Raw genomic sequence first — 14033 nt, 5'->3', positions numbered from 1 at the left:
GAGTCCTCACCGCTGTCGGCAAGGGACTGTATGACGCTTCTAGGAATGTTCACCACAGCGATCCCAGCTGTCCCCTGGGCAAGATTCCATACAAGGGCATTCCAGACGTCCTTTCTGAACCAGTGGGATGGCGTATCACTCCACCAAAAGATCCTCATAACAAGATGGATGCGCCGGGGCTTGGCGTGGTGGATAGCACCAGGAAACCTGTCACGGGACGTGCCTCTCAGCCCCGGAGATTGGATCCAGATAACCTCGGATGCCAGTCTCCGGGGCTGGGGCGCTCACTGCCTCGGCAGATGGGTTCAAGATGAATGGAGCAGGATGGAGACCAGACACTCCAACCTTCTGGAGTTACAAACAGCATACCTAGCCCTGCGGGCATTCGAGAAATGGGTTCACGGAGCTCGGGTCAAGCGATCTTGGACAACCGAACGGCGGTTGCTTATATAACCAAACAGGGCGGAACCAAGAGCTTGCCGCTGCTGCAGTTGGCAACCAAGATATTCGTCTGGGCCGAAGCGCATGTGGAAGCCTTGACGGCAGCCTACATTCCGGGCAGTCAAAATTACATAGCAGACCGTCTACGTCGGGATTTCCCCAACAAGAACGAGTGGACACTCAACACAGAAATCCTGGAGACAATCTTTTACAGGTGGAGGACACCCTCGGTGGATCTAATGGCGACCTCATGGAATGCGAAAATACCTCAGTTCGTGTCAAGGTTCGCTGCAACAAAGCGCTAGCGAAAATTACCTTCTCAATTCTGTGGGATTTTCCCCTAGTCTACCTTTTTCCACTGGTACCTCTGGTAATGAAAACCCTGTTGAAAATTGAAAAATTGAAAAGGGAGAATGTCCATACAATTATAATCCTGCACTTCTGGCCACGGAGAGCCAGTGGTATCATCCAAACCCGGGCAGGTTGAAACTGATGGCTTGGCTGCTGAATCGGCCATCTCAGAAGAAGTAATTTCGACACTTGTAAAATCTAGAAAAGTCACAACTAATGTCATTTACAACAGAATTTGCAGCGTTTGCTTTGCAACAAAACTTCTCCCCGTTGTTCCCAAACATTGCACAAGTGCTGGACTTTTTACAGTCAGCCCTAAAAGTGGGCTTAGCCTATAATACCATAACGGTCCAAGTGTCGGCCTTAGCGTGCTTCACAGGTCACAAGTAGGCAGACAAACCACTAATAAGACAATTTCTCAGAGCAGCCCAGTTTCCAGCCTGGGACCTAGGCACGGTACTAAAAGATCTCCTCCTACACCCTACATTCGTGCCTGCGGAGACATGTCCGATTTGGTTCTTGACAGTCAAGCTTGTCTTCCTTACAGCCATAACGTCATCAAAGAGAGTTTCAGAACTGGCAGCCCTATCTTGCAAAGATCCACATTGCATCATCCTCCCGGACAGAGTGATCCTGAGGCCCTCACCGACCATAACCTCTAAGGTGGTCTCCAAGTTCCATGTGAATTGGGAGGCGGTTCGACCTAGCTTCGCACAACCGCCGAGACAAACGGAAGAGCTAGATCTCAGGCCACTGGACTTGGTCAACTTATTCTCAATTTATCTACAACGCTCTCTACAGTTGCGCAAGGCTGATACCCTCTTCATCCTGCCATCAGGGCCTAGAAGAGGACAAGCAGAGTCAGCAAGAATCATAGCTACCTGGATCACCAAGGTGATAAGCCTTACTTATGAGAAACAGGGGCTGACACCTCCACAAGTTATTAGAGCTCATTCTACAAGAGGGGTAGCAGCCTCATGGGCAGCTTCGGCTAAGATACTGATTGGAGACATATGCAGGACCACTAGTTGGAGCTCCTGCGAAACCTTTGCTAAACACTACAGTTAAGATGTCACAGTGGCCAGTGAATCGAATTTTGAGAATGCAGTGGTGTCAGCACCTTTGCAAGCAAAACAAAATATTCACTGAAGCAGCATTCTCAGTTGTTGTTTGAGTCTTATGTTTTTTCCCACCCTATATCAGCTAAATTAAATCCCATTGTGTGCTGACGTGAGGCTGGCCAGGAAAATGGAAAATTGTTATCAATACTTACTGTAATTTTCCTTTCCTGGCCTGTCCTCATGTCAGCACAGCTCTTTTCCCTCCCTATAAGCCTGTCATCCGCCAGTTAAGTGGAACAGGGGCAAGTGAGGAGGGGCCCCCTATTTATCAGCTAAGAGAAGGTGGTACCAGTCCTGGAAGACCGGAGGAAGGGGTTAACCCATTGTGTGCTGACGTGAGGACAGGCTAGGAAAGGAAAATGACAGTATTGATAACAATTTTCCATTTTCTGCCCCTGGAAGTAATTCAAGAGCTATGAGGAGGCAGCTGATCTGCGTTCTTTTTATCACGAACGTCCCGAAACTCAAGATATTGGGGAGGTAGTTTATCATATGACTGGCTAGTTGCCAAAACTGCTTGCAAATCTTGGCTTATTTGATAAGATTCTTTGCAATGTTCTTTGCAATGGCCAGATGTAAAGTTTAAAAAACCTGTCTCCCAGTTGATGGAGGGATTATGGATAAAGAACCAAGGATGATAGGGAACTTGGGTGATGTGATCAGCTGAAAGCTGATAGTCTCCAGATGGTCAGTCTCAATTAGGCGTTTAAGTGGAACGGTCTGGTGGGTAACAGATCCTGAAGACAAAAGGTGGGCCATCCACAGTTTCCATATCAATACGGGTGTGTTTTTTTTTATTTGAAAGTTATTATTTTGGGCAAATTCAATGTCCATGAAGTAGGTATATATGACATTGATTAAGAAACCCTTTATAATGGCGACGGTCTCTGTTAAACTTGAGTGGAAGGGGAATTCGTGCATTAGTATCTATGGCAGCAGTATCTCGGGCACAAAAGTCCCGCAATTATCTATGCAGATCAAGGATGTCCTCTTGTAGCCCTTTCACCTCAATTTGTAGCTCAGCAAATTTTTCCTGGTGGTTAACAAACGTCTGTAACTCAGAGATTTGCACCCTGAGAGGAGCCACAGCAGATGCTACAACAGCCTCCATGTTTTGGGCCAGAATATTCTGTCACGGTCTGGAGTCAGGCTCGGAGGCCAGTAGCTATAGCAGCTGAGCAGATATTCACACAGGTCACCCTGGCTGATGACACGGGTTCACCTGAGGTGCGGGGTCTAAGCACTAACCGGTATTCACCAGAGCTCCTAATGGTGGAGATGGGCTTTTCTGCGTGTTAGTACCAGGTTGCGGTCCTCAGGATAGCCCCACTAGGTGAGCAAGGGTCCAGTAGCAGATATAGCAGGTAGGGGTCAAGCAGAAGCGTAGTCGAGGAACAAGCCAAATAACGAAAAGTAGCAAACATACGGTCAGCAGCAGGAGAGACAAGAGCGAGATATTGGCTGGTGAAGGTACAATATTCTGGTGACCAGAAAGTGCAGAGGCATGGTTTAAATCAGGAAGTTCTTGGGAGGAGCAAAGAGTTCATGGTTCAAGGCAAACAAGATTCAAGACAAGATCATTCAAGGAATTGTCTAAGGAACTGTCCAGCATTCCAGGTGGCTCAGCAAGTAGAGTCACCGCCAGACACAGCAGAGGTTCCAGTCCAGATCCTAACATTTAGGGTATTTTTAGCAAAAAAAGTCAGTAGCACCTTCTTTTTATCCTCCTGGTCATGTGCTTTTAAAAAATATATATGGTTTGGGAGGACTTTTACAAATTCTGAAAGCTGTAAGTGATAAATGATAACCTTCGGACTTTTAGAAATTTGGAGGGTAAAAAAAAAAGAATTTACAAATTTTTGTTATTAGGTTGAAGCTTTATATTTAGCAGGAATTTTGTAAAATTTACAGTTATTTACCTGCTAATAATGACTTCAGTATATTTTCAGTGAAAATGTTGCTTTGTTAAACATTTGCGCATTTATTGTGGGGCCTTAAAAATCAGTAGCAAAATAGAAAAATATATGGTTGGGGGGGGTGTCTTTTACAAACTCTGAAAGTTGTAAGGGAAAAAAATGTAATTGCAAAAATGGTCCGACCAGTTGAGATTAAACGTGGAGCATAGGGCCTGGCACCGACAGGGTTAACCAGTTCCCACCCAGGCCAATTCTTTCTACATGTAAAAAGTCAGTATTTTTTTGCTGGAAAATTATTAAAAACTCAGAACTCCTAAACATTATTTATGGTCGTTACCCTCTGATAGGGATGAGCCGAACATACCCGGGTTCGGTTCGCACCAGAACGTTCGAACAGACCGCGGGTTCGCACGAACATTTAGAACCCCATTGAAGTCTATGGGACTCGAACGTTCGAATTCAAAAACGCTCATTTTAAAGACCAATATTCAATTTAATGTTGGAAAACGTCTTTCAGAACCCGGGTCTTGCCCCAGGGAACATGTATCAATGTTTTTTTGTTTTTTTTAAATGGCCGTTTTTCCGGAGCAGCGAAGTGAAAAAAAAATGAAAAATTCCTTTAAACACTTAAGCCCCGGACCATTTTGCAGCTAAATGCCCAGGCCAGGTTTTGTGATTCGGCACTGCGTCGTTTTAACAGACAATTGCGCGGTCGTGCGACGTGGCTCCCAAACAAAATTGGCGTCCTTTTTTCCCCACAAATAGAGATTTCTTTTGGTGGTATTTGATCACCTCTGCGGTTTTTATTTTTTGCGCTATAAACAAAAATAGAGCGACAATTTTGAGAAAAATGCAATATTTTTTACTTTTTGCTATAATAAATATCCCCCAAAAACATATATAAATTTTTTTTTTCCCCAGTTTAGGCCGATACGTATTCTTCTACCTATTTTTGGTAAAAAAAAATCGCAATAAGCGTTTATCGATTGGTTTGCGCAAAATTTATAGCGTTTACAAAATAGGGGATAGTTTTATTGCATTTTTATCAAAAAAATTTTTTTTACTACTATTGGCGGCGATCAGCGATTTTTTTCGTGACTGCGACATTATGGCGGACACTTCGGACAATTTTGATACATTTTTGGGACCATTGTCGTTTTCACAGCAAAAAATGCATTTAAATTGCATTGTTTATTGTGAAAATGACAGTTGCAGTTTGGGAGTTAACCACAGGGGGCGCTGTAGGAGTTAGGGTACACCTAGTGTTTGTTTACAACTGTAGGGGGGTGTGGCTGTAAGACTGACGTCATCGATCGAGTCTCCCTTATAAAAAGGATCACTCGATCGATACGCCGCCACAGTGAAGCACGGGGAAGCCGTGTTTACATACGGCTCTCCCCGTTCTTCAGCTCCGGGGAGCGATCGCGACGGAGCGGCTATAAACGAATAGCCGCGCCGTCGTCCCGGATCGCTCCCCGAGGGAATCCGCCCGCATGGGGGGGGGGCCCGATCGGACCCCCCACCCGCTAGAAGGCAGGGACGTATATATACGCCCATCTGCCTGTCCGTGCCATTTTGCGGACGTATATAGTCGTGCGGCGGGCGTTAAGGGGTTAAATATCACACCTGCTGTGTGTCTATAGTAGTGGCACGTGTTAAGAAATGTCCCTGCACAACATGAAATTATTATAAGAACAAAGTAATTTAATACTGCTTGCGCACGTGCTGTGTGGCAACAATATCTCGATTATTTTAGGGGTGGTGGGGGGGCCATTATTTTTTTGTGAAAGCAAAATTGTAGAAAAAAGGGCACCCCTCAAACATACTGTAATTGGAGCGCAACAAAGAGCCACGTGCAAAGTATTGCATCAAAAATTGTTATTAGGCGCCCCTGTTACACAGGGGTACAAAAATTGTGTCTTAGGCCACATGCAAAGTATTGCATCAAAAATTGTTATTAGACGCCCCTGTTACACATGGGCACAAAAATGTGTCCGTAGGCACAACACAACACTGCAACCCCTCCCAATATCTGTAATTGGAGCGCAACAAGGAGCCACGTACAAAGTATTGCATCAAAAATTGTTATTAGACGCCCCTGTTACACAGGGGCACACAAATTGTGCCTTAGGCCACGTGCAAAGTATTGCATCAAAAGTTGTTATTACTACCCATGTAGGGTTTCCTAAGCTTTGATGTCCTCTTTCCCGGCTTATCCGCATTGTACGATCGTTGTCGGTCAATGATTCGAAGCTGAGGGAAATATTTGTTCGTAGATAATCTATGCATTCTCCATTGGATTTTGTATTTTGTTTTTGTTTATCCTTTGTTGATGTTTTCCTGGTATTCCAACTGCGAGCTTAGGGCATCAGATCCCTCGGTATTGAAATTCCATATGCTGTTATGACTGTACAATGACCAGATATGCTTCTTGTATGTTTATACCATTTTATCCTTTCTAATAAAAATATTGAAACATAAAAATTGTTATAAGACGCCCCTGTTACACAGGGGCACAAAAATGTGTCCGTAGGCACAACACAACACTGCAACCCCTCCCAATATCTGTAATTGGAGCGCAACAAGGAGCCACGTGCAAAGTATTGCATCAAAAATTGTTATCAGACGCCCCTGTTACACAGGGGCAGAAAAATTAGGCCTTAGGCACAACACAACACTGCAACCCCTCCCAATATCTTTAATTGGAGTGCAACAAGGAGCCACGTGCAAAGTATTGCATCAAAAATTTTTATTAGGCGCCCCTGTTAGGGGCAGTAAGAGCGACTGCGTTCAGGTGCTATGTAACAAAACAGACGCAGTGACACCTACTGCGTTCAGGTGCTATGTAACTGCACACGCGCAGTAAGAGCGACTGCGTTCAGGTTCTATGTAACAAAACAGACGCAGTGACACCAACTGCGTTCAGATGTTAGTAAACTGCACACGCGCAGTAAGAGCGACTGCGTTCAGGTGCTATGTAACAAAATAGATGCAGTGACACCAACTGCGTTGAGGTGGTATTAAACAGCACCCGCGCAGTAAGAGCGACTGCATTCAAGTGCTATGTAACAGCACACACGCAGTGACACCAACTGCGTTTAGTTGCTATTAAACAGCACACACGCAGTAAGAGCAGGGCCGGCCTTAGGTGGTCAGGCGCCCTGTGCGAGCTAATCCTGTGATGCCCCCCCCCCCCCCATCTTCACCCCTCTTCCCCTGGTCACCTAAACAACAAAAAAATATTTGTAACAAATAATAATTGTATTTTACTTCTTTTTTTTTTCTTATGTTAAGTCCCTTATATCCTCCTCCCCCTTCTGTGTGTAGACTGGCTATAAAAATCTGAAAAAGTAGATGCATGCAGGGCCAGGGGCTCAGTGTGACTTCCCTTTTGGTGGACGGTGCGGCTTTGCATTTAAAAATGTCGCCGCCCGGCGCTTAGACGCCACTGCACATGCGCCGTCTGCCCAAGAATAGCTGAACGTTCTCTGGCTTTCCCGAGCAGTGTGCCTGTCGGGGCCGGCAGCAGCCATTTTTTTTCAGGTGCCGCAGCCAATGCGTTGCTCTTAACCACTTACCCCCCGGACCATATTGCTGCCCAAAGACCAGAGTACTTTTTGCGATTCGGGACTGCGTCGCTTTAACAGACAATTGCGCGGTCGTGCGACGTGGCTCCCAAACAAAATTGGCGTCCTTTTTTTCCCACAAATAGAGCTTTCTTTTGGTGGTATTTGATCACCTCTGCGTTTTTTATTTTTTGCGCTATAAACAAAAATAGAACGACAATTTTGAAAAAAATGAATATTTTTTACTTTTTGCTGTAATAAATATCCCCCAAAAATATATAAAAAAACTTTTTTTTTCCTCAGTTTAGGCCGATACGTATTCTTCTACATATTTTTCGTAAAAAAAAAATCGCAATAAGCGTTTATTGATTGGTTTGCGCAAAAGTTATAGCGTTTACAAAATAGGGGGTATTTTTATGGCATTTTTATTAATATTTTTTTTTACTAGTAATGGCGGCGATCAGCGATTTTTTTTCGGTATTGCGACATTATGGCGGACACTTCGGACATTTTTGACACATTTTTGGGACCATTGGCATTTTTATAGCGATCAGTGCTATAAAAATGCATTAGATTACTATAAAAATGCCACTGGCAGTGAAGGGGTTAACACTAGGGGGCGGGGAAGGGGTTAAGTATGCCTGGGTGTGTTCTTACTGTGGGGGGGGGGGTGGCCTCACTAGGGGAAACACTGATCTTCTGTTCATACAGTGTATGAACAGAAAATCAGCATTTCCCCTGCTGACAGGAACGAGAGCTGTATGTTTACACACACAGCTCCCGTTCCCCGCTCTGTACCGAGCCGGGCACACGCACGGGAGTCGGGGGCGAGCGGGGGCCGCGCGTGCGCCCCTAGTGGCGGCTAATAGGCAGGACGTCATATAACGTGATCTCGCCTAGGAGAGCCACCTTGTGGACGTATTTCGACGGTGCGGCGACGGCAAGTGGTTAATCCAGTCCCAGTGCAGGGGGACCTGGCAGCGCCTGCTGCTGGGACTCGTAGAAGTCGGACTCCTGTGATGATCATGTGAGTAACTGACTGCGACTCACATTCTGCGAGCTGTGATGGCCGTACGGCACCCTTGCACCCTTGTTGCCCATGGCGCCCTGTGCAGCCGCACAGCTCGCACACCCCAAAGGCCGGCCCTGAGTAAGAGCGGCTGCGTTTCTGTGCAATTCAATAGCCCACTTGCATTAACAGCGACTGCGTTTCTGTGCAAATAAATTGCACACGTGCAGTAACAGGTAATGCGTGTATGTGCAATTAACTAGCACACGTTGAATAACACGGAGTACTATGTTTAAGCTAATCCCTAATGCAGGCAATACAACACGTTAGAGCACTGCATGAAGAACAATCTCCTGCCCGACAGATACTAATAGCAGATCTAGCTGAGCTATACAGTTTATAAATATATTGACAACTCCTAGGGATGTGAATATATTCTCTACAAACTGTAGATTTAACTATACTGACTAGCCTTCCTGCTCTATCTATCTATTTATCGAACTGGTAGAAAAGACACTGTGGGCCAAATCCTCAGCCAGGCGGCGTAACTTAACTTTCAGCAGTTAAGTTACACTGACTTAAAATTTCTACCTAAGTGCCTGATCCACAAAGCACTTACCTAGAAATTACACGCCGTGTAACTTAAGTGCCTCCGTCGCAAGGCGGTCCTCCTCTCCGGGGGGCGTTTAAAATTTAAATGAGGCGCGCTCCCGCGCCGGCCGTACTGCGCATGCGTGTGACGTAATTTTCGCGACGTGCAGCGCGCGAACGTAATTTACGCCGGGCTTTGTGGATTGCGACGGGACACTAAAGTTGCGACGGGTGAAAAAAAAATATACGCGCCGGGAAAACAAATAATTATTAAAAAAATTGACAGCGTCGCTCGGCATGCATTCCTGAGAGGGAGAACTCCATGCCAATTTTCAAAGAAAAAAACGGCATGGGTTCCCCCCCCAGGAGCATACCAGGCCCTTAGGTCTGGTATGGGTTGTAAGGAGACCCCCCCTACGCCGAAAAATCGACGTAGGGGGTCCCCCTACAATCCATACCAGACCCGTATCCAAAGCACGCTACCCGGCCGGTCAGGAATGGGAACGAGCGAGCGCCCCCCCCCCGTCCTGAGCCGTGCCAGGCCGCATGCCCTCAACATGGGGGGTTGGGTGCTCTGGGGCAGGGGGGCGCACTGCGGGCCCCCCCACCCCAGAGCACCCTGTCCCCATGTTGATGAGGACAGGACCTCTTCCCGACAACCCTTGCCGTTGGTTGTCGGGGTCTGCGGGCGGGGGCTTATCGGAATCTGGGAGTCCCCTTTAATAAGGGGGCCCCCAGATACCGGCCCCCCACCCTAAGTGAATGGATATGGATAAGTGAATGGATACCCATTCACCTGGAGGCAAAAAGTTAAAGTTATTAAACACACAACACAAGGGTTTTTAAAATAATTTATTAGTCTGCTCCGGAGGCCCCCCCTGTCTTCTTTATTAGCTCTAATACCAGGGGGGGCTTCTTCTTCCGCTCTCCGGGGGTCTTCTCCGCTCTCCGGGGGGGGCTTCTTCTTCCGCTCTCCGGGGGGGGGGGTCTTCTCCGCTCTCCGGGGGTCTTCTTCTATCTTCGCCGCTCTCCGCTGTTGACTCGGCGCACCCCGGTTCTTCTGCAGCTGTCCGGTGCCTTCTCCTTCAGCGCTGGCTGCCTGCTATGTTCGTGTGTTAGCTCAATTACTAACAGGCAGCCAGCGCGGTCTTCTGTGACGTCACCTTCTTCTCTTCTGTTCTTCTCCCCTCTTCCGATGTTGACACGTCGCCTCTTGTCACTGCAATGATGGAAGCGCGCCTTGCATCCCATTTATATAGGCATCACCGTCCCATCATGCTCCGGCAGGTACCCACGTGGTGGGTGCCTACCCACGTGCACCCACCACGTGGGTACCTACCGTAGCCCCCCTGCCCCAGAGCACCCAACCCCCCCATGTTGAGGGCATGCGGCCTGGCACGGCTCAGGAGGGGGGGGGGGCGCTCGCTCGTCCCCAATCCCTTTCCTGACCGGCCGGGTAGCGTGCTTTGGATACGGGTCTGGTATGGATTGTAGGGGGACCCCCTACGTCGAATTTTCGGCGTATGGGGGTCTCCTTACAACCCATACCAGACCTAAGGGCCTGGTATGCTCCTGGGGGGGAACCCATGCCGGTTTTGATTTTACAAATTGCCGTGGAGTTCTCCCTCTCAGGAATGCATACCAAATGCCGTCGCTTGAATGTGCTTTTACATGGTGTTACTAACTTTACACCATGTAAAAGCAGCCCTAATTTTACACTTGCAAACTAAAACTTACGGCGAAAAAACGAAGCTGAAAAGCTTTGTGGATCGCCCTAAGTGCTAATTTGCATACCAGAAGCGGCATTTCGACTCGAAATGCCCCCAGCGGCGGATGCGGTACTGCATCCTAAGATCCGCCAGTGTAAGTCCCTTACAGATGTCGGATCTTCTGCTTAACTTTGGAAAACTGATTCTGTGGATCAGTTCCAAAGTTAGAACCAGGGATACGACGGCTTACGCCGGCGTATCCCTTTTGAGGATATGGCCCTGTGTCTCTATCTATCTCTCTCTCTAACTGTCTGACTGCTCTTCTCTTTCACAAAGCCGGAACACACTACACGAGGCCGCCTTGCAGGCTGCCTTTTATAGTGTGGGGCATGTACTAAACCCCCCTGAGCCATAATTGGCCAAAGCCAGCCTGGCTTTGGCCAATTATGGCTCTTCGTTTTTTGCGCGCTGTGATTGGCCAAGCATGCGGGACATACAGCATGCTTGGCCAATCATCAGCGCTCAACGCCGCAGTGAATTATGGGACGTTTTGCGTCACTCGAATTTGGCGCGAACGACCCGTTTTGTTTGAGTTTCGACAAACGGTCGTCGAGTCGAACATACGTTCGTATCGAACGCGAAGCTCATCCCTACCCTCTGACCGAGAGTCATGTGGATCACATAAACACGCGACAAGACTTACATCATAAATAGACCTGAAGTGTGCTTTGGTGGTCTGGTCAGTATGCCAAGAAAAGGGGGCATACCCAAGGTAAGTAATGGGTAGTTAATTGAAGAAGGATATGCTGAGAAGTGCCCTGAAAAAGGGAAGGGCGGGAGGGTGTCGAATGCGATTGAATGCCCAGACTTAAGGACATGAGGTGAGCTGGGAAGAGTCGGCCCAGTGACGTGTAGTACCGCACACTGAACCGACAAAGAGCATGTGTGAGGGGCTGCTTAAATACACTCCGGGCTCCTCCCATAAACTCAGGCCACCATACTGGCCTTCTTAAATATATCCTAGAGAAGAAAATGGTGACCATTGCAAATTATGTCACATGGTATTTGCGCAGTGATCTTTCAAACGCAATTTTATGGGAAACGGTACACTTCAATTTAAATACAAAAAAAACACAAATACATAACCCATTTTTTTATAAAGATGATGTTACGCTGACTAAATAGATACCTAACATGTCACCCTTTACAATTGCAGACGCTTGTGGAATTTTACAGGTTACCAGTTTAGAGTTACAGAGGAGGTCTAGTGCTATAATTATTGCTCTCACTCTGCCGTACGTGTTGATACCTCACATGTGTGGTGCAAACACCATTTACATATGCAGGCGCAACCTATGTATGTGCTCGCTTCTGCATGTGAGCACGAGGGGACAGGATTGCTTTAAAAATATTTTTATACTGTTCCTTAAACTTTTATTTTTTATCACATTTATGCCCATCACAAAAAATGTAAACATCCCTTGTGATAGAAATAAAGCATGACAGGTTCTCTTTATGGAGAGATCTGGGGTCTATAAGACCCCAGATTTCTCCTCTACCCTGGAAAGTATGAGATAGAACAAAAAAAACAAGAATTGATCTCTGCTTTCTAGGGGGGGGGGGGACTCAATGTTTACATCGTCATGACGTCACTTCAGGCCTCTCAGGCTCATAGAGATGACTGAGGACCATCCTCCGCCAGCTCTGTGGTAACCCAGCGCCGCTAGGATGGCTTTTACATTGTAGGGAATCACTGGCTAAAGAAAATATATCTGGGGGATACCTGTAGCTGCAGGCATTATCCAGATCTCTCCACTGAAAGTCCATTTGTTTGGCCATTTACACATTACTGAGGTCTCCCTCGTGTTATTTCTCCTCCTATAAAAATGTTCATAGCCTGTAGTGTAATGCCGCATACACACGATCGGAAAATCAGACAAGAAAAACGTGGATTTTTTTTTCCGACGGAATCTTGGCTCTAAGGCCTCGTACACACGATCAGTCCATCCGATGAGAATGGTCTGATGGACCATTTTCATCGGTCCAAACCAATCGTGTGTGGGCGCCATAGGTTAGTTAACCTTTGGTCAAAAAAATAGGAACTTGCTTTAAAATTGAACGCCTAACCGATAGGTCAAAACCGATCGTTAGTATGCAAAAGCATCTGTTAAAAACCTGCGCATGCTCAGAATCAAGTTGACGCATGCTTGGAAGCATTGAACTTCGTTTTTTTCCGCACGTCGTTGTGTTTTACGTCACCGCGTTCTGACACAATCGGTTATTTAACCTATGGTGTGTAGGCACATCAGACCATCAGTCAGCTTCATCGGTTAACCTAAGACAACGGTCCTTCAGACCGTTCTCATCGGATGGACTGATCGTGTGTACAAGGCCAAACTTGTCTTGCATACACATAGTCACACCAAATTCCGACTGTCAAGAACACGGTGACGTACAACACTATGATGAGCTGAGAAAAATGTATTTCAATGTTTTCGAGCATGCGTCAACTTGATTCCAAGCATGCGTGGTCTTTGGTGCGTCGGAATTGCATACAGACGATCAGAATTTCCTCCAAGAACTTTTCTTGTTGGAAAATTGGAGAACCAGATCTCAAATTTTTCTCAGCGGAAATTCCGACAGAAAAATTCTGATGGAGCCTACACACGGAATTTCTGGCCAAAAGCTCACATCGGACTTTTCTTGTTGGAATTTCTGATCGTGTGTACGTGGCATTAGACTATTTTCTCTGTTGGTGAGTGTTCTCATTATCAATTCTTTGTGTTTTCATTATAGGTGTTTCTGGAAGCCATTGAGGCTCAAGTCCCAGCGCTCCGATATTTCACAACACAATTTTTTATGCCACTTACCAAGCTGAAGTTATCATGTGCAAGTGGATCAGAGTACATCCACGCTATGCACAAGTTTGTGTTTTCCAAAGCAAAGCCAAAGGAGGAAGGACAGTGAACAACCAAGTGGGCACATGATGATATTGTAATACTGTCTATTCATGGTTGTGAAATCAATGACATGCATAATAAAAACATAATATTTACAAGTGTTATTTTCTAATTTAAAAGAGATCTGTATCTCATTCTGTTAATGTTACATGCTCCTGCCAGTAGTGATGGACGAACATCTGACGGGACGGTTCGCGAACGCTAACCGCAAACTTTCGCAAATTTTTGCGAACCGCAAGTTTGTGGCGGGCCCCATTGACTTTTATGGTAGGCAAATAGTAAAAACCTGCAGGTCATATTTGCAGCCACAAAATACTTACTAGCTGTGCACAAATAGTCCCACAACATGGACACTGACATACCAGAAGT

The 14033-nt window shown here is 46.4% G+C and overlaps 1 protein-coding gene across 1 annotated transcript in view; it reads left to right on the top strand.

Annotated features, from left to right (window-relative positions):
* The window catches only part of HSD17B1 (hydroxysteroid 17-beta dehydrogenase 1), a 384740-nt gene extending 370997 nt beyond the window's left edge, over nt 1-13743 (top strand). Inside the window, exon 6 of the mRNA XM_040329791.1 lies at nt 13501-13743. Within this exon, the coding sequence (XP_040185725.1) occupies nt 13501-13671 (171 nt within the window). The 3' untranslated portion in view covers nt 13672-13743. The remainder of the gene's footprint in view (nt 1-13500) is intronic.
* The last annotated feature ends 290 nt before the right edge of the window (nt 13744-14033 follow it).

This window comes from Rana temporaria, chromosome 12 (assembly GCF_905171775.1).
Source record: "Rana temporaria chromosome 12, aRanTem1.1, whole genome shotgun sequence".
NCBI classification, from domain to species: domain Eukaryota; kingdom Metazoa; phylum Chordata; class Amphibia; order Anura; family Ranidae; genus Rana; species Rana temporaria.
The sequence above is the reverse complement of the archived record's forward strand: the minus strand, read 5'-3'. Positions and strand labels throughout refer to the sequence as shown.